General features: G+C 38.6%; 1 protein-coding gene across 1 annotated transcript in view; it reads right to left on the bottom strand.

Moving 5' to 3' along the window:
* Positions 1 to 459: 459 nt before the first annotated feature.
* Positions 460 to 20,889, bottom strand: part of Gbeta76C (guanine nucleotide-binding protein subunit beta-2) — a 50,593-nt gene continuing 30,163 nt past the window's right edge. The window contains exons 3-8 of the mRNA XM_083114533.1: positions 14,064 to 14,209; positions 8,690 to 8,823; positions 6,976 to 7,141; positions 6,298 to 6,499; positions 3,302 to 3,518; positions 460 to 972 (exon numbers count right to left, since the gene is read on the bottom strand). Coding sequence (XP_082970659.1) covers positions 866 to 972; positions 3,302 to 3,518; positions 6,298 to 6,499; positions 6,976 to 7,141; positions 8,690 to 8,823; positions 14,064 to 14,209 — 972 coding nt within the window. The 3' untranslated portion in view covers positions 460 to 865. The remainder of the gene's footprint in view (positions 973 to 3,301; positions 3,519 to 6,297; positions 6,500 to 6,975; positions 7,142 to 8,689; positions 8,824 to 14,063; positions 14,210 to 20,889) is intronic.

The raw sequence follows: 20,889 nt of genomic DNA on the forward strand, positions 1-20,889 counted from the left end.
ATGAAAGAACCGTGAACAGTAAACTTTTCAAGTACATGTGAAACAAAAGACCGACTCAAAGTTTTGTTTACATGTTTCATGCAATTTGATGTGGCTTCCTCTTGTTGCCCTACACTCCACTTCTTGCCACACGCTACTAAACACATCAGCTGTGACAGATTGAACAACTTCTCGCGCTGACACAAATACTTTACACATTTTGCTTGATGAAGCCCCAGAAGTAAAAGTATAAAGGTGTGAGATCCGGTGATAGTCGTGACCATGCCTTTCTATCCAACACTATGGAAATGTCATATCCCGTGACACAGTTTGCATCACAGTCATGTCAAGTTACTATCTGGGCATTCATTCCCAGTCTTCACGCTTCTGAAACTCTTAGAGATGTTCTTCAATGCAGCGTAAATCTCATGGTTTTATTCTGGTACTGTACATATGTTTTTTTTTAGTCTGAAAACTCGCGAACACTTCAGGAACGCACTGTATATTTCAAATCAAAACCAATTCCATTCACCTGCTTATGTGCATTAATTATTGAGGTTGATGAACCACTTGCTATTTTGTATTGGATCAGTATAATAATAGTACATTTTTAATCAGTATCATCAAAAATGGCATACCAGTCTATTCCTAATATGTATAATATATATGAAAAAACAAAATATGAACCAATGCCATAAATTTGCATCATAAAACTTCAGTATTCTGAAACAATAGACTTTGCAAAATTACTACATGTTATACTAAAATATAAAATGTTATGTTTGCCTATAAATCCTTCATCTGAGAACTGATGCAGAGATTTTTCAAGAGTCCAGTTGGCTTTTATCATAATTTTCTGTAATTAGCTTTCCAATATGATGCCGTTCTATCCCCAAACACGCAGGTGTTGGTCCCATGAACCAGATACAAGAGCCATGCCACTCTCAGCCATTGAAATTGAAGTTATTCTGTTGTCGTGGCCTGCAAGCACTCCTGTAAAGAAAATATTCATTATTGCCGCTGGCAACATTGTAAGGGCTTAGTTAGTTGTACTAAATACAGTGATGTGTGGTGACCCTGACATTTGGAGAAACAATTTATGTGGGGTGGATGATTATTTTAAATTTTCTTTATACAGGGTGTTTCACTCTCAACCCCTGATTTTCCCTCATAACTTTCAAACTAATGAACATCTTTCAGTGAAAGTTGACATGTACGTGCCTTCAGGCCCGTAGCTAGAATTGATCTCCAGGGGGGGCTTTGTAAACCAATTCCATTTTTCAAAAATTTAAGTATTAAATGAAGGTAAATTATATGTGTGGGTGGGAGGGGTTATTACGTTACATAAAATTTATAAATATCACACAAATACTACATTTTTCTACATCTTTTAAAATATTTCTTGAAGTGTTAATTGACTATTACGGAAAATCATCCCTTACAAACTCCATACTGCTTTAGGTGATACAGATATCTATATCACACAAAAAAATTGACAACATGCAATCACAGTGCGTACTGTACATTCGATCCCCGGCTGAATCAATGAAACTCCCCTCGTTCCCAAAACTTGGGAGCTGTTGACCTTTGATGCAGGTGCAAAGGAAATTGCATGATGACAGTCACAGATCTCTGTCTAAATGGAGGCCGCAACAGGGTCAGTGAAGGTACAGATAAATAAGCCCCCCTATGAAAGAACTTACAAAGTCTAGATAAGCTCCTAAATAATTGTAGCTACTTAGGCTTCAGCTCATATACAAGATGAGCGAATGTTATAGCTGCTGTTCATATTCTGTGGATTCATCCGTATTTAAAGTTGTGAGCTGTCTACATTTTCACTCTTCGCTGCAACAAATTATACAAAATAGTTTTACCTAATGCCAAGGGAGCTGATGGCAGTGCCACGGGGGGCTCAGCTCCCCCCTGGCCCCTGCCTGGCTACGGGCCTGTGTGCCTTGCTGTACGAGAAGCATGATGACCCAATAGCGAGTGTTGAAAGTGGTTGCCATCAGCATCGAGACATGCCTCTGGCCTTCAATTCGTGCAGCACGGGTGTCACACAAGTTGCAGTAGAGAGTAGTGCCACTACACTTGTACCCTTCCGTAACCGTGCTTCTCACATACCAATGTATGTCCATGTTTAATTTCACTGAATTGCATCCATTAGTTTGAAAGTTATAAGAAAAAATCAGGAGCCGAAAGTGAGTGAAACACCCTGTGTATACATATATGTTCAGTTTGACAAAGTTTCACCTTCATAATTAGTGTTTTAATGTATCTGTTTGAATTTTAAGTCCATTTTTATGCGGTTAGATTTCATAGCTTCACTTACAAGATAAGTAAAATATTAAAATAGCTGTCGTAAAAGTTACTGTTGTACCACAATTAAGAAATGCCCATTTTGAGGATTCTGCAAAAGTGTTGCATGCTATTTCGTAGACCCATCTACATGCAGGAACTCTAGAACAGTATTGTCCGGTATTGGTTATTAAATTCAAACTGGTACCTTCTGGTTTCAACACGTTGGCTCAGCCCACCATAATTGCAAGTAATGGGTGGCTCGCGGGAGTGGGAGATTTTGAAGCACATAGTACAAGGTTATTGTTAAATTTGGCAATGCTGTGAAACCATGTTGCATAGACAATGCCTTTTCAGTTGCTATGGAGCAGTGGTCAGGCAAGCAGCGTGCTTTCATGGTGAAACCATATTACAAAAACAATGATTGTTGTGAAGCTGCAGGGCATGAATTTCGGCATCATTTTCAACTTTGCCGTTATGATATTGTTCTGTCGGCCACGCTGTGAATAAATGGTTGGAAAGATTTCAACATTGAACTTGAAACATGTAGGACCAAGAAAAACGGTTCGAACTACAGAGAATATCCAAGCAGTAAATGCCGCAATCCAGCAATATCCGCAATGTTCTGCACGATGACATGCTATGTCATTAGGATTATCACGTCGGAGTTTGGGTAGAATATTGCATGAAGATTTAAAACTGCATCCATATAAGCTCCAGGTAACCATGCATTGAAGGATAGTGATTTCGATAAAGGCTGCGATATGTGAAGAGATTCGGTCTATCATTGTGAACGTAGTGCAGAAAGTTGAGAAACGTCCATTCCCAAATGCAGGAATGTTACCTCAGGGAGGAATACCATTTAGAGGATGTTATTTTCAAAAAGAGAGGATTTTTTTTCCAAAAGACATACATGTACCTTTTTATGTCCAGAATTATATAACAATATATATATTATTACTGTGCATTACGGCATTATCAAAATCTTCCACTCCCATGCGCCACTCTGTACTTGCCTACTTACCATTGTGTTGCTTCTTCAGTGAATCCCAAATGTGCACAGAATGGTCATCGCTTCCACATAGCAGAAACCTTCCCGACAGGGAAAGAGCGCAAGAAGTGAACCCTGAGGAGCTGTTGGGAGGCGTGTAGACTCCCAGTTCCTGGTCAGAACGAAAGTCATACAGGCGTGCAGTCTTGTCCTCGGATGCTGTAGCAAATCCAAATCCTGATGGATGATACTGTAATAGATTTTTTCCATTGTCATGTATACAAATTAAGTGAGTCATATTGGTCAGGGCTGCATGTAACTGCCTCATTTTATGATACCTTGCTACTTCTCTTTTTATTTATCTTGTTGCGCTTACCCTTATGGGTAGTTTTTTGCAATGAAGCACTAGCAAGCTTAACTAGCCTTGTTATTTCTAATTTAAAATCTTGTATGTAAATAAAAAATTCTGAGTAGAACAACTATCGTCTGTAAATAACAAAATGTTATTGTAGTATTAATTGCTACAACTTCATTTCATGCAATTTAAAGAAGTGTTGTACATTTGGAAGTTCAAGTACATAGTCATGCACTGAAGCAGCCATGATAACCTCTTGATGTTGATTCTGTATTGTAAAGGGTGCGGCAACATACCTTCCTTATTTCAGAATGCAATAAAACCCATGTGATGAATTAGAATTGTTTAATGGTTTTTGTACACTATAGGTACATATCTAAAGTTATGTTTCACACAGTTTTGAAAATCATATCAGGGAGGTGACGCCCCCCATTGTCCATACACTGAAGAAGCCTATTTCTGGCATTCTTCATGACCCGAACCAGCATATCAGCGGGAATGTTGGCAATTTCTTGACGGATGTTGGCCTTCAGGTCTTCGAGGGTCCTTGGACGGGTAACATAAACGCGGGATTTCAAAAACCCACAAAAAAAAATCGCAAGGGGCCAAATCGGGGGAGCGCTTTCGGAAGGTGCACTGGGTTGCGATAATAGAACATCCATTCGTAAAATAGGCCTCGACGGCAAACACACGCTCCTCACTGTTCCAATGCATGATGGCGACTGACCGGGACGCAAACAAAACTTTAGACTCGCGCCTGTCGAATGAGACCACTCTCGCCCCACTACGACCTCTACAGGCTGCATGGCACGCATTTCAAAAAAGGAAGTTACGTTGTAGCACCCTATAATAAGCATAAATATCAAAAGGTATGAATTCATGTATTTTGATAGAGTAATATACAAATTTTGTATGAAACACAATAGAAAGTGCAAGTATGAAACACAATACGACAAGTGACGTGGGGATGGGATATTTTCTATGTGTAAATTATAATAGTGGGCTAATAATATTATTTATTGGACTTTTATTTTTATGATTAATAAGTAGAACCTATTTATTAAATAATATAAAATACTGTATTCAAAGGCTGGTGAAATTCATTGTGTATTTTCGTCACTATTCTTCCTCTCACTTGACTATACATGACCTGTCTAAAAAGAATCCGACCCTTTTTTTCCCCGGTGGAAAATATCTATGGTAGGTTGGCTACACTCTGCACAGAGGTGAATGGTACCTTTATACATGTGCACGCGTGTTCCTGAGAGTGTTGAACCCATCAGTCGATGGGAGGCAGCTGACGAGTGGAGTAGTGTGTGTGTGTATCATCGCATTTCCTTGTTCGCTAGGATGATGGAACACGTAGAGCAGAGATACTGCATCAAGTTTTGCCAGAAGCTGGGGGAAACGAATTTTCAAGATTCAACGGGCGTTTGGCGATGCTGCCATGGGAGTTACCCAAATAAAGGACTGGTACAACCGCTTCAGAAATAGCCACACATCGGCGGAGAGTGATCAGCTTTCTGGGAGGCCATCATGGAGGCATGGAGGAAGTAAGGTCCTTTATAATGGAAGATCGCCATTTGACAGTCAGGGTAATTGCTGATGGCATTGGTATTAGCAAAGATTCTGTGCCTTCAATTTTATGGGATGATTTAGGCATGGTGGCAGCAAAACTTGTAAAGCTGCTTTCGCAGGAACAGAGAGAACTTCGAAGTGACGTCGCACAGGACATGCTGGAGGCTGTCAACAAGAATGCAGAGTTTCGCAACACTGTGATAACTGGAGATCATGATGATGGACATGGCTTCATGTGACTTCAGGTTGTTCCCGAAGCTAAAATCTCTACTGAAAGCTTCCGTTTTGACAGTGGAGAGGACATTATGCACAACGTGACGGCCGAGTTGAGATACATTCCAAAAGAGGCATTCCAGGAGTGCTTCCAGCAATGGCAGGCTTGTTGGACTAAGCGTGTGAAGGGGATTAGGACATGAACCATTCCATGCAAGTGACTTTCTTTTCCTGGCTTAAAGTCGAATGCTTTTTAGACAGGCCACGTATGTAGAATACTTGGAAGTCTGTATAACAACTGTCAAATTATTATAAAATAGCTCCCACTTATAATAGGTTTATAATACTTAAAGATAGTTCTGTTCTAGTTTCCTAGAACTTCCTCGAGCAAAAACTTATCAAGGAACACTACTTTGCATGGATATGTGTTGAGGGTGGTGACCCTGTGGTCTAAGACATCAGGTTTTGGGGTTGGTCTACAGGACGCACACTGGTGCAAGTTCCGTCTGGGGAAGCATAACAACGGTTCTATTGAGATTTTGTCCAATGTATGGGACCAGTGGCCACTCACCACGGTGAGGAAATTAGGGAGCTATGGATAAGTAGTGTAACGCAATCATGGGAACCTGTAACAAGGAGGGGAGGGGATCATTGTGCTGACCACACCACTCTGCAACTGGTTGGATGATTGCCCACCTCTGCTGAGATATGTGAGAGAGAAACTGGCAGTCGGTAGGTAGGTCTTGACCCTCAAAGGCTGTTGTGCCACAGGTGTTAAGGGATTAGTTTTCGCAGCATGAAACTTGGTCATGGTTGTGTGTGTCAGCTAATGCCCTTTAAGGAATAATATTTTGTAGTTATAATACTTCAGAAAAGTACTTACACTCACGGAGTTCACATCCCCTTCATGCCCAAAGAATGTTTGCTTGCATGTTTCGTCTCTAAGATCCCACAGCTTGCAAGTTTTATCCACACTGCCTGTGACATATGTGTTCTCGTCAGGCGACAAGGATATCGTTACTACGTCGCCTCCATGAGCCACAAATTCCTGTATCTTTCTACCTACTTCAAGATCCCACATACACCTGTAAAAGAAACAGAGGCTATTAATTATCATTGAAAGTGTATACATTGTTTGGCAAGATTGGATGATGAGTTTCGTTTACTCCTATCTAATAGTGTAGTAGGACTGGGTCTGTATTCTCTGAATCAACTTTGTATATTAAATTTCTACTGAGCTCAGGCCAATACCAAGTTTGACAAAACAAGTATCAATTCAAATTTGATGAATATCTTCTTTCTCCAATGACATAACAAAATCGAAAATCTATAGACACCAGTTTCATCAGCAATAATGCACACGTTTGTACCAAGTAATGACATTTTCAACTTCTTACAAATTGCCGCTCTTATTGAAATATCTGTATTTAATACTCTTTGATAAAGCAGCCCATTAGGGTGTGCCTAGGCACACCCCATAGCTACGCCTATGATCCTAACATGACAGAAAGGTAATCCATAATTTGGAAAGATAAAATGACACTAAACGTTCTGCACTTACATTTTCATGTCCCCTGAGCCAGTAAGAATCTTCTTGTCACCTAAAAATCTGCAAGAAGATAGAAATCCTTCATATCCTGCTAGTTCTCGAACTATCTTGGCCACTCCTGTGCTGTCTCTATTGTTCAAGTCATAGACTGTGCACATGTTATCCATGCCTCCACATGCTGCAAACAAGCAAAGCAATATTCTCATTCCAGTTACATAAAATGTGTACAAAATTGCAAGATTTTTTCATAAAGTTATAACCTTTGTTCTCTATAGTTTCACAATGATCAGACTCTCATGTTGGAGACTGAAGTTCGATTCCTGGGGTGGGTGAACTCTCGAATTTCTCCAACAATATTCCTGAGTTCATCCAGCTTCTCGGGAAGGGAATCAATGTGGTCAGAGCATGATGCTGATCACACAACCTCAGGGATCAAGAATGTGTGCTGTCCTATTTTCACCCACCTCCCTTCAATGTGCCTTCATGACACGTGATGCACATGGTATAGCCTCCCCCCCCCCCCAAGTTCGTTAGTTGTCTTCTATAATTTTATTATAAATGTTTGCGTGTATACAGGGTGTCTCACATGCGCGCCGACTACGTGGGTGCTCCGGGGCTCGAGCACCCACATAAATAATCTTATGGGTGCGCCGCACCCACAAGATTTTTAGTTTGATAAAAACAAAATAAAATAAATATTTCTCACTTGCCATTATCAAAAAATAATAAGCAATTAAAACATTGAGATAGGACAGACTTTGATAAAGACAAGCTAACATTGCACAGGGACATGTTTCTAGATGTGTGCAGAACGAACAAAGAAAAAGTGGCCAACTTGTCAGACATTACAAACATTTTAAGTAGAGAAAACAGTGGTCCCATGCGTGAAATGCTCACAGAATTTGTGAAGTTTGTACGGGTGATTTTAACTATACCTGTTACGTCTTGTACCTCTGAACGGTCATTTTCAGCACTTAGACGATTGAAAACGATTTTACGATCAACAATGACCCAAAAAATATTGAATGATTTGGCAATTTTGCATGTTCATAAAGAAATGACTAAAAATATTGACATTACAAAAATTGCAAACAAATTCATAAGTGCAAATGACGTAAGAAGGAATGTGTTTTATATTGAAAGTTAACATGTCATGATTATTATTATTATTATTATTATTATTATTTAGTACAAAAAGTTAGTCATTTTGTAGTTTCTGTTCACAACAAAATCCTTGCATAGTTCTTTCTGCAATACAATTAAAATTATTTGCATTTATGCAGATTTTTTCATTTTAATTTGTATGAATGTGGTATTTTCTTTTAGTAACGTGTTGATAATATCATTGCCTCTTGCAATCATTGCGCATGTAAGTTGTTCAAAGTATACAGTACTTGATAATTACAGATCTAACCGCCATTGATATGCACCCACAGAAATTTCGGAAAGTCGGCGCCCTTGGTGTCTCAAAAGTAATAGCACAAACTGACACAGGTGAACGTACACGATAATAGAAGCCAAAAAGTCTCAGTAAACATGGGTCTGCAAACGAGCCGTTTTCAAGTTAATTGCGAATGTGTGGTTACAAGCTGCCACTGACTTCATTGTTTGTAAATGTATAATTGGATAGAATTTTCTTTGCTTCAACTTGTAATTCCCGTGTGCAAAAACCTTATTTTGATTATTCACCATCTAAACATACGCTCCATCCCAAATAGGGACTTACCTACATAATTCCCTGATCTTGAATATGCCACACTCATGACCCAAGATGACCTTAGTGGAATGACTTGCACTTTATTCCCAGTCCATGTGTCCCATATTATTAATTTCCCATCTAATGATCCAGACACGGCATGCCTGAAAGAAAGAATATTAATTCAAAACATAGTTCTACTCTCATGTTTCATAATGACCTGTTTATATATTTAGCTGGTTGCAATTCCAGTATGATCAGTGTGGCAAAATGTAATGTATGTAAAACAGTGCAGGTAGGTATATGACCTTGTTTCTCAGTTTGCACAAGGTGTCACGATACAACACCAATATACATCAAAGCAAACATATTTTCTGAACGTTTCAAGAGAAGGTAGTATTTTCTTTCCCCCTGAAGTCACTTGTTAAAGCTCTCACCCGATAGATCCTCAAGAGTAAAATATATTCCAGTTGCATGGTGTGTCCTGCACCGTGGCCGATGGTCTAAGGCCTCATGGTTTGGGATCCAGCTAGGATGGGGGGGGCTTGTTCGAGTCTCCTGGGGAAAATCTCTTGAGATTTCGGCCTGTGTATGGGACCGCTGGTCGGCCACCATCGTGAGGAAATTGGGGAGCTACAAATGAGTTGCGTAACCCAGTCATGGGAACCTACAACAACTTATGGGAGTTCGTCGTGCTGAATATATGTCAGTGGTTGAATGATCTCCAACCTTGGCAGGTGGGAGTGAGGCTGGTATAGTGGAACCACAAGCAAAGAAATCTGCGCAGACCCGCGACTCCTGTGCACCGTACTCCCACGTGGAGGGGATATGGGGAGAGTGGGCCATGCTTCCTTATGGCCCGAGCTGAAGGGAACAAGGGAAAGCTGCGTGGGGACTTTCCGTCCAAGGTTTTTTCTTTGTGGTCACTCTATAGTCGGTAGGTAGGCCGTGGCCCTCGTGGGCTGTTGCTAGGGTTTAAACCTGCACAATTAGTATTGTTATATAATTGCATGGTTGTGGTACAGTGACGTATTCTCAAAATTTGACCTGATTTACCGCAACAATTCGTATTTATTGTATATATTTATCATTATCACACACCACATCTAGATTAATTAGATATAATAGAAATAAAATATGAACGCAGGCATGCAAGTAAAACAAACACAGAGATTTCGAATTCGACAACTTCAAATTTCCCGGCAAAATCTATATTTTTCATATAATTTCCTTTTTTACTTAAAATTTGATATGAACTTAAGTGCAACAAGAACAATTCCCATTCATGTAGCAACACTGCCTCTGTCAAGCGCAGCACGGAAAGCAGGAAGGAACAAGCAGTTTTCTCCCGCCAACACTGTTTGCAGTGGTGTGACGCAGCAAGCCGCGTTTTTAAAAATAGACTCTCGCTTCCTAGCGTACACTCTTGGAGGAGACCCGGTCGTCAGAAGGGTGCTATGGGTAAAGATCAGTGGCGTACGTAAACAATTCTTTAGGTTCTTAAAAAAATCAGAAAGCTGTCTTATCTTGACTGGATATACAGCGGCAACGGTGGTTTATTTTTTTTTAAATATCAGGAACCTGCACAATGGATTTGAAAAGTGATTGCTGGTTTACATTGGAATGTACGTATGTTGTTCTTTTACTATTTTTATCTTCCACATTTCTGTATCTACATTTCGACACCTTAACTGTTAACTCGAACATTAGTAATATGCGGGAAGAGCTAAATTCGACAAGTCTTCTCTGGATGCTAAGGCGACAGGATTTTCGCCTAAGGCAAGGAAGCTAGCCTTCGTAGTACAGAAGGTAAACCGCAGTACCTGTTTGAGAAGATGCATTCCCGTAGGGAAATCCATCAGTATGTTACACGTAAGCGGAACAACTTCGATTTACCCCATCACTCTACCACGGCCTACAAATCCTCTTTCTCCTTTTCGGCTCCCAAAGCATGGAATGCATTGCCTGCAAATATCGCTAGTGTAAAAAACCCATTATATTCTAAAGGTAAAATAAAAGATCTGCTGTTAATGGAACAATGGCAGAGTCGGGGCACATACTGAAGGTATCAAGTCACTCACTATAAGGAATTGTAGTATTGTATTATTATTACTATTGTCTTTTTTATTTCTAGTTACACTTTTTTTTGCAACTAATTCCTATGTATTTTTTTCTTTCTTCATTTATTATTATTATTATTATTATTTTACGTTTAGCTTACTGCTCCATAAGTTTATAATCATCTCATATGTATTCTCATATTGACAAGGGTTAGGTGGCAGAGCAGCCCTTGGCTGAACCTCGCCCGCTGAATAAAGAAAATGTATTATTATATTATTATTATTATTAAATTTCGAACATCCGATTTTTTTTAATTCGTCACTTCTAGTTACACCCGACGACTTCAATATTTTGTTCCATCATTTATTACAGGGAGTGATCATTGATTAAGTGTATTTATTTTTGTAAAAAAAACAATCCAGCACAAAGAAACTGTAAAAGTAACTTAACTGAGCTACTTTTTTCATGGGTGACTGAACTATAACTATAATTCAGTTACATTGGGAGCCAAGTAACTGTAACTGTAATTACGTTGTTGTTTTTTTTAAAAAAAACTAACCTTCCGAACACTGCACAATGATACGACCATGTCTTTGACTAAGGTTTAAACCTGCGACCTCTGATTTCGAAGTCGCTACATAACTGGCCAGAGGCCGGTTATTATTGTTGTTAATAATAAATATAATAGCAACAGCACGGTTATATATTATAGAGCTTATTTTATAGGAATTAGAAGCCCGAGTGAATGTCTCGGAGCAAGAACGTATGTAGGGGGAGGGTCCAGGGGGTTCTGACCCCCCCCGCCCCGAAATACTTAGGAAGTACTAAAATAATGAAATTATACTTGTGTCCGACGAACTTATTGCCAGTCAAGAAATATATATATCTATGAAGAATAGAACAAAAGATTTATGCACTCTCCTACTTACGATAATATGTGTAAAATATTAATCAAGAACTTTACTTTTAGCCAACTCGCTTTATTAATAATATCCTTTCTAGTTATTCAATTCATTATCTATTTGACATTAATTTCCTTGCCAGGGCAGTTGTTTATTTTATAAGTATTTTGGTGATCTAACTACACGTAAGATAGATATGAATAGGTGCTATCATATCTCTGTTCTTTATTCTGTCTTTTTACCCCCGAAATATATTTCTAAATATGTGTCTGTCTCGGAGCGATCAGCTCTCTTCACAATGAAGGTCGGACTTCTCCTGTTTGTATGTGACGCAAGTGCCTCTCCCCTCTCCCGGGTAGGGTTTTGCCGTTAGGCTACATAAACTACCGCTAGTTCCGTGAAAACAGCTGCTTTGTTTAAACATATTTTTAAAGAATTTACTTTGATGCATATTTTCCTAAGCGTCTCACTGGCCATAATTTTACCAAGGAGTTGTGTCGTTAGCATATTTGTTTTCCAAGCAATAAACTCCGCAGTTTTTTTTCCTTGCTTCTAGGTTAAACAGTGAGATTCGTTAGCTGCACATCGAGCATAAAGCGTGCAATTTTACGATAAAACTTAACGCTTTGTAGTTATAAAATCCTCTCGTAAGGTTGTTCACCTTGCAAAAAAAAATAAGGAAGTTCAAGGAATGTGGGAAAATATAAATGCACATTTCATTCATCCACTATATGCTGTTATGCACTTTTTCGTGTTTTCATTTTTATTATCTGTCTGGAGTTAATGTAAATTGTACATCAAAATAACTTTTGTTTCAATAATTCTTACATACAGTAGAGCGTCGATTATCCGAACGTCGGTCAACCGAACGACCGCTTAACCGAACTGTGTACTCGCTCACTTTCAGATATCTGTAATGAAAAAAGTACGTGACTTAGCTGCTCGTAAGCGTGTAGGCTTGCTTAGACAGACCAAAATAAAGGATTTTTTTAAACGTTAATTTTGTGTACTGTGTGTATTGTTCATGCAAAATGCGTATGTAATATGTACATATTTTTGTTTAATAAACTGTACCACATACTATATATTCCTACTAAAGTTGCCTTTGTACTTTACTTTGTAATACATACTTAAAGAGATGCCTGTTTTTATGAATAAATTTACTGTACAGTACTTCTTTTTGGCAAATAAACATGTACAGTTCGATTATCCGAACAAACCAGTTTTCCGAACACCCATGTCCCCCAATTACTTCGGATAATCGACGCTCTACTGTATCTCTTTTAGTTAATTGACAGAATTGTTTGTTTTGCGTTTTGTATTTTAAATTCTATTAAATAATCATATTTGGTGTTGAAATAAACAAAAAATCACGTTGGTAATCTATTTTTAATATTCATTACTATGGATACACTGCTATTGAAAAATAAGTGGTACGGTTAGAAATTTAAAAAAAGAAAAAAGCTGGATCAGGAAATGACATCGCTTTTCTGTAAAACACACCGCGAACTGGATTCCACGGGCGGTGATAAATCACACTTTATTGCTGAAGACACATTAATAATATATTCTGTTTTCTTGTAAACCTTATATTCGTTATCCACATTCATTAACAAAACTTATTATTATTATTATACGGTATAGTTCAGAAATATAAAAGCAAATAAAGTCCCGTAGAAAAGTCTTGACACCAGGTATCCTTGCCAGGTATGGTGCAAATTAGTAAGGATCCAGGTGAAAGGCGTACAAATTTTTTCTCGTGAACTCGATCAATTGGCAGATTTAAACGAAACATAATTACTTAATAGGCCTATATGGAAATGATATTAACTTGAATTGGTAAAATTAGTCTCTGTATTCGATTATAGATTTCTCGTGTAGTTAGTATGTACATACAAGAAAGAAAAGAGTATTTCTTGAAGTTAAACTTGATTGGGGTGGAGGACAGAGTGGGATGCAAAAATATTAGCAACCAAATTGCCCACCACGATGTTTATTTTCTTTGTTTTACGCAATCAGAGCTTGATAAATTGAAACGGAACGACATATAAGCTGCTGACAACCTCTGCACCAGCATACGTAAAATCCATTCCTTAAAAACATGATGAAAGAGAAAATTAGTGGAAGTAGTCGTGGACAATTTTCCGAGCAATACTTGTACATCCCACTGTACCCGTAAGAATCTTATGTAACAACAGTAGTTTGGTAACAATCCGTTAGGTGACTCTAGTCAACGTCTCATACAAGTTACGTTTCAAACTGTTTCGTAGTGGTGTCATAGATCTTGCGTGAGTTGCAAACTGATGAATGCCCGTTAGATTTATGTTTGCGTAGAAAAGTATTCAAAAGTACTGTAAAATCATACTGTTTTTACACGAGAAAAAACACAACATGCCTGTCTCATATAATCAGTTTACTTTCCTTCAAATCCACAATCTTACCTGCTGTCCCCACTGTAGTGCACGGAGTTGACCTTATTAATATGTCCCCTGAGCAGCTTTCGCGTGGTGAGTCGCACTTTTGGTGCATCCGCAACCCCACTGCATGCCGATTCGAGCGTTGTGTCTGCGACCTGTTTCTGTGACTCCTGTAACAGAACGAGATTAAAAATAAAATCCATTTATATTGACGGCATTCGTGTTCTGATGAACAGAATTGTGTGTTCCTTCGTTTGGTTTGATGTCTATTTTATGTATAACAACGGCAGAAATCGAATAAGAAATAGGGAGTTTTTTTTTTTTTTTTTTTTAAATATAAACCCCTTTTACAAGATGTTGCATTATAGGCAGGGTTGCCAGGTGTCTCGGGTTTTAAGGAACAGTCCCCTGTATGTAATTAATATGTCCCACATCTCGGGACGTACAGTGGGATCCATGAGTATTACCGTGCAAATTGTCCATCACCATATTCGTGCACTTTATTTGACTCAATAAGAGATTCAAGAATTAAAAGAAAACTCAAAACAGGCTGTTGACAACTTCTACACCAGCATACATAAAAATCCATCGCTTAAAAACACACATGATGTAAGAGAAAAATTAATGAAAATAGTCATGGACAATTTGCACGGAAATACTCATGGATCCCAATGTACAGCCCTATCACCAGCGGCGTTGCATTGTGGGGACATATTCATTCCGGTTCCGCTTCCCCACTATTGTAATCGTAATCGCTATCTTCTCTGCGCTGTTTCTACTCTCTTACGGTAGCGTGTTGCATGGATGCTACTTAAAAGGTTGTTTTTATAAGTCCACTTTAGGCACAGATAGGCTAATCGGAACTGGATCTACAGTTTAAAGGGGGATACGAAGTTCCGAACCAGTATGTGCCTCCGCTGGGTATCGAACCCGGGAGCCTTTGCTTGCTCTGAAGGTAAGTGGAAGGCTACTGCTTTTTTCCCCAATGTTGTCTCTAAATTTCAACTTGTGATTATGATTTGGTCACTTATTTTTATCTTGGTAACCTGGCAATCCTCTCTATAGAAAACAAACAGGATTTTATATTTTATGTTTCTTTTTTCTCCTTTACTTTCTCCCCTCTTTACCTTCTTCCGTTTCTCTTTCTTTTCCTCTCTTCCCCTTCTTTTCTTCTCTGTCTCCCTCTTCATGGCCGGACTGGGCTGGGATAGCCAAGAGAGCAATGTCAATTTTCATCAGTAAGCAGTGGCATATACATGACTTTCGAAAGGGGAGGGTTACGTACAGGCCCGTACCCAGTGGGGGCCAAGGGGGCCATGCCCCCTTCGAGCCATGAAATATTTTGAAGCAAACCTACAAAAATAACATGGATAATTTTTTTAAGATTTCGCAAGAATTTAGATTTTCTTCTTGTATAAATGAATGGGTTGTCTCTGGAGAGAGGCAGACTCCAGAAGTCTGCAGTCTACTATATTTAGTAATTTTAGTTTTAAAACCATTTATGCGAAGCTACTAAATGTTCCAATTTGGTCGGGACAGTGCATCATATTTATTCCCTGTATTGACTTTTTTCGAACTGCAGTCTTGATGAGAAAGTGTCCTCTTTTTGTGGTTAATTCACATTCAGACATGTTCTTCATTACAAGAATAATTCCATAGCGTTGGTGGTCACATTCAGGGTAGGAATTCCCATGACGGAAGGGGAATCTCCCACCTTCTCACCAACGATCTTGTTCTATTAAAATTTTCCGAGGGTAAAAGTTTGTGTTATAACAACAAAGATAAGCAATTAGTTTGGACTTGAAACGTACTTTACTAAGAATAACATCATAAACACATACAAAGAAGGAATAACAAAGAATGATGTCAGCCTATGCGTAAATGTTGCATACATCTCTTGTTTTCTCTCTCTCTCTCTCTCTCTCTCTCTCTCTCTCTCTCTCTCTTTGTTTAGGGCTGGTAACAGCATGGGGTAAAAACGTACTTCTACAGTCATAGATAAGATTTTAAAATTATATGAAATTGGACTAGTAAGAAATGGAGCCGTAGCTGCGAAGGTGGTTGTCATTGTCACCCTAGACCCCTGAAACATAGAAATTAGACCGACCTCTTACTTCTCCTTCATTTCTCACCTCCTTTCGTCGGGAATAAAACAGCATTTACACGTTAATTTAATAGGAAACTAATGTCTTCTTAAAATTTCTCATTTTTTGTCCCTCCATCTTTATCTTTAATTTGCAATCGATTTTGCAGATGTGAACAATAACACACTTAATAAAAAGCAATAATTAAATAATATCTAACACTTATTAAAAACATTTCACCTATCTTCTAATTTGTTGACATTTTGAACCAGTCGTTAAAGGAATTAATTTCCTAGTTTATAAATGTAGCAAATTAATTTGTTTATATTAATTAATTATTTAATAATTGACATATATTTCATGACAAGTATATATATATATATATATAACCAAGGTTGGTTTCGGGCTGGCCCCCCTCAAAAAATCCTGGGTACGGGCCTGGTTACGTATATTTTTCTTTAGTAGTAGTCCTTACTTTGCTATATTTTCCTGCCTTTTTTCTTTTTCTATATAGTTTATTTTAGGAATACTGAACCAAAGGAGCATTATGACCACCTCTGACTCCCCCCCTCCCTTTGGCACGCCACTGTCAGTAAGGCTTTGTTTGCCCCCTGGGAAAAAGTCTGGGTACGCTCATGGTCGAGCAGGGGAAAGACCATTCATTTCAAATTAGAAAAAACAAAACTTTCTTATTTTGATTGTCGATAACAGAAATAACATATATTTAGTTTTTATTTCCACAGAATAACGGATAAAAGAAGTGCTTTAGATCGAAAAATTGAGTGTAATTTGCAGGGAACTTATGTTAACTGTACAGTGGGATCCATGAATATTACCGTGCAAATTGTCCATCACCATGTTCGTGCACTTTATTTGACCCAATAGGAGCTTCAAGAATTAAAAGAAAACTCAAAACAAGCTGTTGATAACTTCTGCACCAGCATACATAAAAATCCATCGCTTAAAAGCACATAGGATGTAAGCGAAAAATTATTGACAATAGTCATGGACAATTTGCACGGCAATACTCATGGATCCCACTGTACTACGAAACGAAATACCAAAAACAAAATTTTCTTTAAAAAATATGAATTTGATATTCACTCATGCAGTGACTCGAGTCCAAGAATCTTCCCAAGGATATGGAAATAATAATGAAGCGTGTGAAATGGACGGACAAAGTAAGGAATAAAAATGTGTTGGAAATAGTTGAAAGAACAATGCTGGAGAAGTAGTCAGGAAAGAAAAAATACTGGCTAGGACTGGCTAAGAAGGAGCCTGCCTTCTAAAAGACTCACTGGAAGGAATGGTTAACAGGGAAAGAGTCCAGGAAAGAGGATGATATCATATTATGATAGATAATATTAAATTAAGTGCAGTGTAGCTACGCTGATATAAAGCAAAGCTTGGAGATTGCAATGAACAATTTGTCAGAACGATGAATGAAATTTAAAAAAAAACAAATATAGTTTGTTGTTAATTTATTTTTATACTGTTCACTTTTACGTCATGTCCTGATAACCCGAGGTGTAAGGGGTGGCCAGGGTGCGAAATCCTGGAGGAACGGGAGGATTTCCCCCCACCAAGAATCTTGGCCTCAAAAATTCCCCCACCAAAAATTTCCAGGGGGAGAGACTTTTTGTTATAACAAACAAATGGTAAGCACTTACTTTTAATTTCAAATATAATTTACTAAGAATAATATCGAAAACGCACACAAATTAGTGTAGTTGTGAGTATTGAATGCTTTCTCTCTCAACAAATGAAGACTAAAATTGGTAAACGCTGTAAGTGCCAAAATAATTCAAACATCGTTTTCCACGTTAAACTGTGCAATGTGCCATGCGTTATAATGTGGTAAACGTGAAAAGTGGCTGGTAGCCCTCTAAGTACTAGTTCAAAGGGCGTGTAAAGAGGTCACTAGTGTGAACGTTCTTACGGGCTGATGCGATTTCCCAACACTTTCGATTTTGGCACTTACAACGTTTACCACCTTTAGTCATCAAATCTACATCAATACGCACAAAAAAAGTAAAAAAAGAAGGCAAAAAAATAATAACTATGAAATCGAATTGATTTATATTAACATAAAGCACAAACTTAACAAGAACTTACATATAATATAACCTTTTGAACTATTTCATAATTTATTAACATCTTTAACCAGTCAGTAAAGGAATTAGATAGCTCCTTTACGATATCTGATATGTATAAAAGTAAGAAATTAATTTCATTCATGTAATTAATTATAATAATATATTTTAATTGGGTAATTTATTTCTATTTTTAATAACATCACAAATATGTATATCGTATAATTTACACATGTTTGTGGGGAGGGGGTTTGTAGATGAAGAACTTTCTCCCCCCACCAGTTTTCAATGATTTCGCACCCTGGGGGTGGCCATTTGTAAAGACACCCAAATGTCTACTTCCCTTGCACATAGTACACCCTTGGACTGCATTTTGCAGACTTGTAAGGTTCTGGAGTTGATATGGCAATGGCACGATACGCCAGAGACCCGGGTTCGAGTCCTGGTCGATTCTTTACTTACTACAAGTTAGAGGCGAGGCGTCCGGTCATCGGGAGATGCGGCGATGACCAAATAAAATAATAAAAATATTGCATTTTATATATTCTAGAGAAGCAGTAAAAATAATAAGTCAGAATACTCGCAAATTTGTGCGAAATAAGCCAAGCGACAACATGAAACAGCTCGAAATACGCAAGAGATTCGCTAATTTAGGCCCCAGTACTACCCCTCACGCCGAACCCTCCCGGCAAGTTTCCTATTGAAGGCAATGGTATTCGTCGGCCCAGCTCGTCGCAGAATGGTGCGAATCTCTCTGGTCTCTGCCGGTGCCGAGAACAGCCGAACGCTTCCGAACAGGCAGACAGGTCCAACGACCTGTACTTGCCCACACTCTTGAAGATCTGGGTCATAACAGGCCCTTTTTTCATCCCCCATCCCTATGTTTACAACCACGGCAGGGTTTGTATGAAGTCATCAAGATTCTTCCGAGTGTCCAGTGGCGTGCTCAAGGAGGGGTGGTGAGGATCATAATTCTGCTTAAGCTCAAAATTGTTTGAAAAAAAAAGAAAGGAAAGGCAGGAAAAGGTGGGAAAATGAGGACTTCAGGAATGACTACTAAAAAGTACACGTACCCCCCCTTCCCTTTCGAAAATCCTGGGCACACCACTCGAATGTCTGCTATTTCCACTTGTTAAGAGGAAAAGCACACATTGAACGATATGAATCTGCTTTTCATTATCAAAACAACAATTGGAGGCGAACCATAAAGGTTCTTCTTACCTTTAAACGCGACAATTGAGGTGTTGCATTTCAGTCTCCATCATATTTAATAATTCTCGTCGTATGGGATAGAATTATGTGTCTTTTGTATAGTCGTAAGCTCATGTCTATGCATTTGTTCCATGTAGTTTCTAAATTATTGGGTTACTAAGGACAGTTTATTTCCTCTTGGTAGACAAGGCTTAACATTAGAGGACATAATGAAGGACAAAAATTGGGGGCAATTCCCCCCACGTCCGCCTAATCGCTGCCACTGATTGTTATACGCTTTTGTTTTACCTTCTTTTCCTGTGGGCCTCCCTGGCCTAGAGGTTACGTCGTCGCCTTGTAATCAAGGATTCGATACCCGGTGGAAGCACTTTAGTTCGGACCGCACTTTAAACTATAAGTTCAATACCTATTAACCTATTAAGTGGACTTAAAACAAAATCTCTTTATTCCGATGGTGAGCCCTTTCGCAGTTATTCCGAAGTTTAACATCCTTTTCGCCCTTAATCAGTCTTCTTTTTTTTAAAGAAAGGAAGTCTGGTTTGCAGGCCCGTAGCCAGGCAGGGTCCAGGGGGGCTGCTGCCAGCCCCCTTGACATTAGGTAAAACTATTTTGTATTCTAATTTGTTTGAGGTGAAAAGTGAAAATGTAGACAGAATATATTAATTTGTTCACGACTTCGTTCGTTCATCTTGTCTATGAGCAGAAGTCTAAGCAGCGGCAAGTTTTTAGAAGATTCTCTAGACTTTAGAAAGTTCTTTCATAGGGAGCCTTCTTTATCTGTACCTTCCCTGCCCATGTTGCAGCCTCTCGTTTGACGGAAATCTGTGACTTTGATGTCATTATCCACATTCCTTCCGCATCAAATGTCAACAGATCCCAAGTTTTATTGCTTTGGCCCGGGGTGGAATGTACGGTAGGCACTATGATTGAAGTTAATATTGTACATTTTAACATGTATGATATCAATATCTGTATCATCAAAAATAGTATGGAGTGTGTGTATTAAGGGATGGTGTCAGTAGCAGTCTATTTACACTTCAATAGATATTTTAGAGGATATAGAAAAAAAATGTAGTATTTGTATGATATTTCTAAATTTTATATTTTAAATTAACTTAATGACCCCCGACAAACATAATTTACTTTCATTTAATACTATTAAATTTTTGAAAATTGACTTGGTTTACAAAGCCCCCCTGATAACTCGTGAGCCCCCCCCCCCCCCTGGCGGTCAGTTCTATCTACGGGCCTGCTGGTTTGTTTAAGTGAAAGTCGAGCCTTATATAAAAGACTGAATCTGCAAAACAGCTCACACAATGTGGTTAGAAATACAAAAACAAAGTCTCTGCTACTTCATCCCTAGGTTCCCAACTCATTCCATGTCACTACGTCATCAAAGTTGTCACCTGAAGCGTGAAATTCTAACACCGCAAGCCAAGTCGCGAGGGCAAAATCTATCAT

This window comes from Lepisma saccharinum, chromosome 29 (assembly GCF_977018435.1).
Source record: "Lepisma saccharinum chromosome 29, izLepSacc3.1, whole genome shotgun sequence".
Classification (NCBI taxonomy): Eukaryota; Metazoa; Arthropoda; class Insecta; order Zygentoma; family Lepismatidae; genus Lepisma; species Lepisma saccharinum.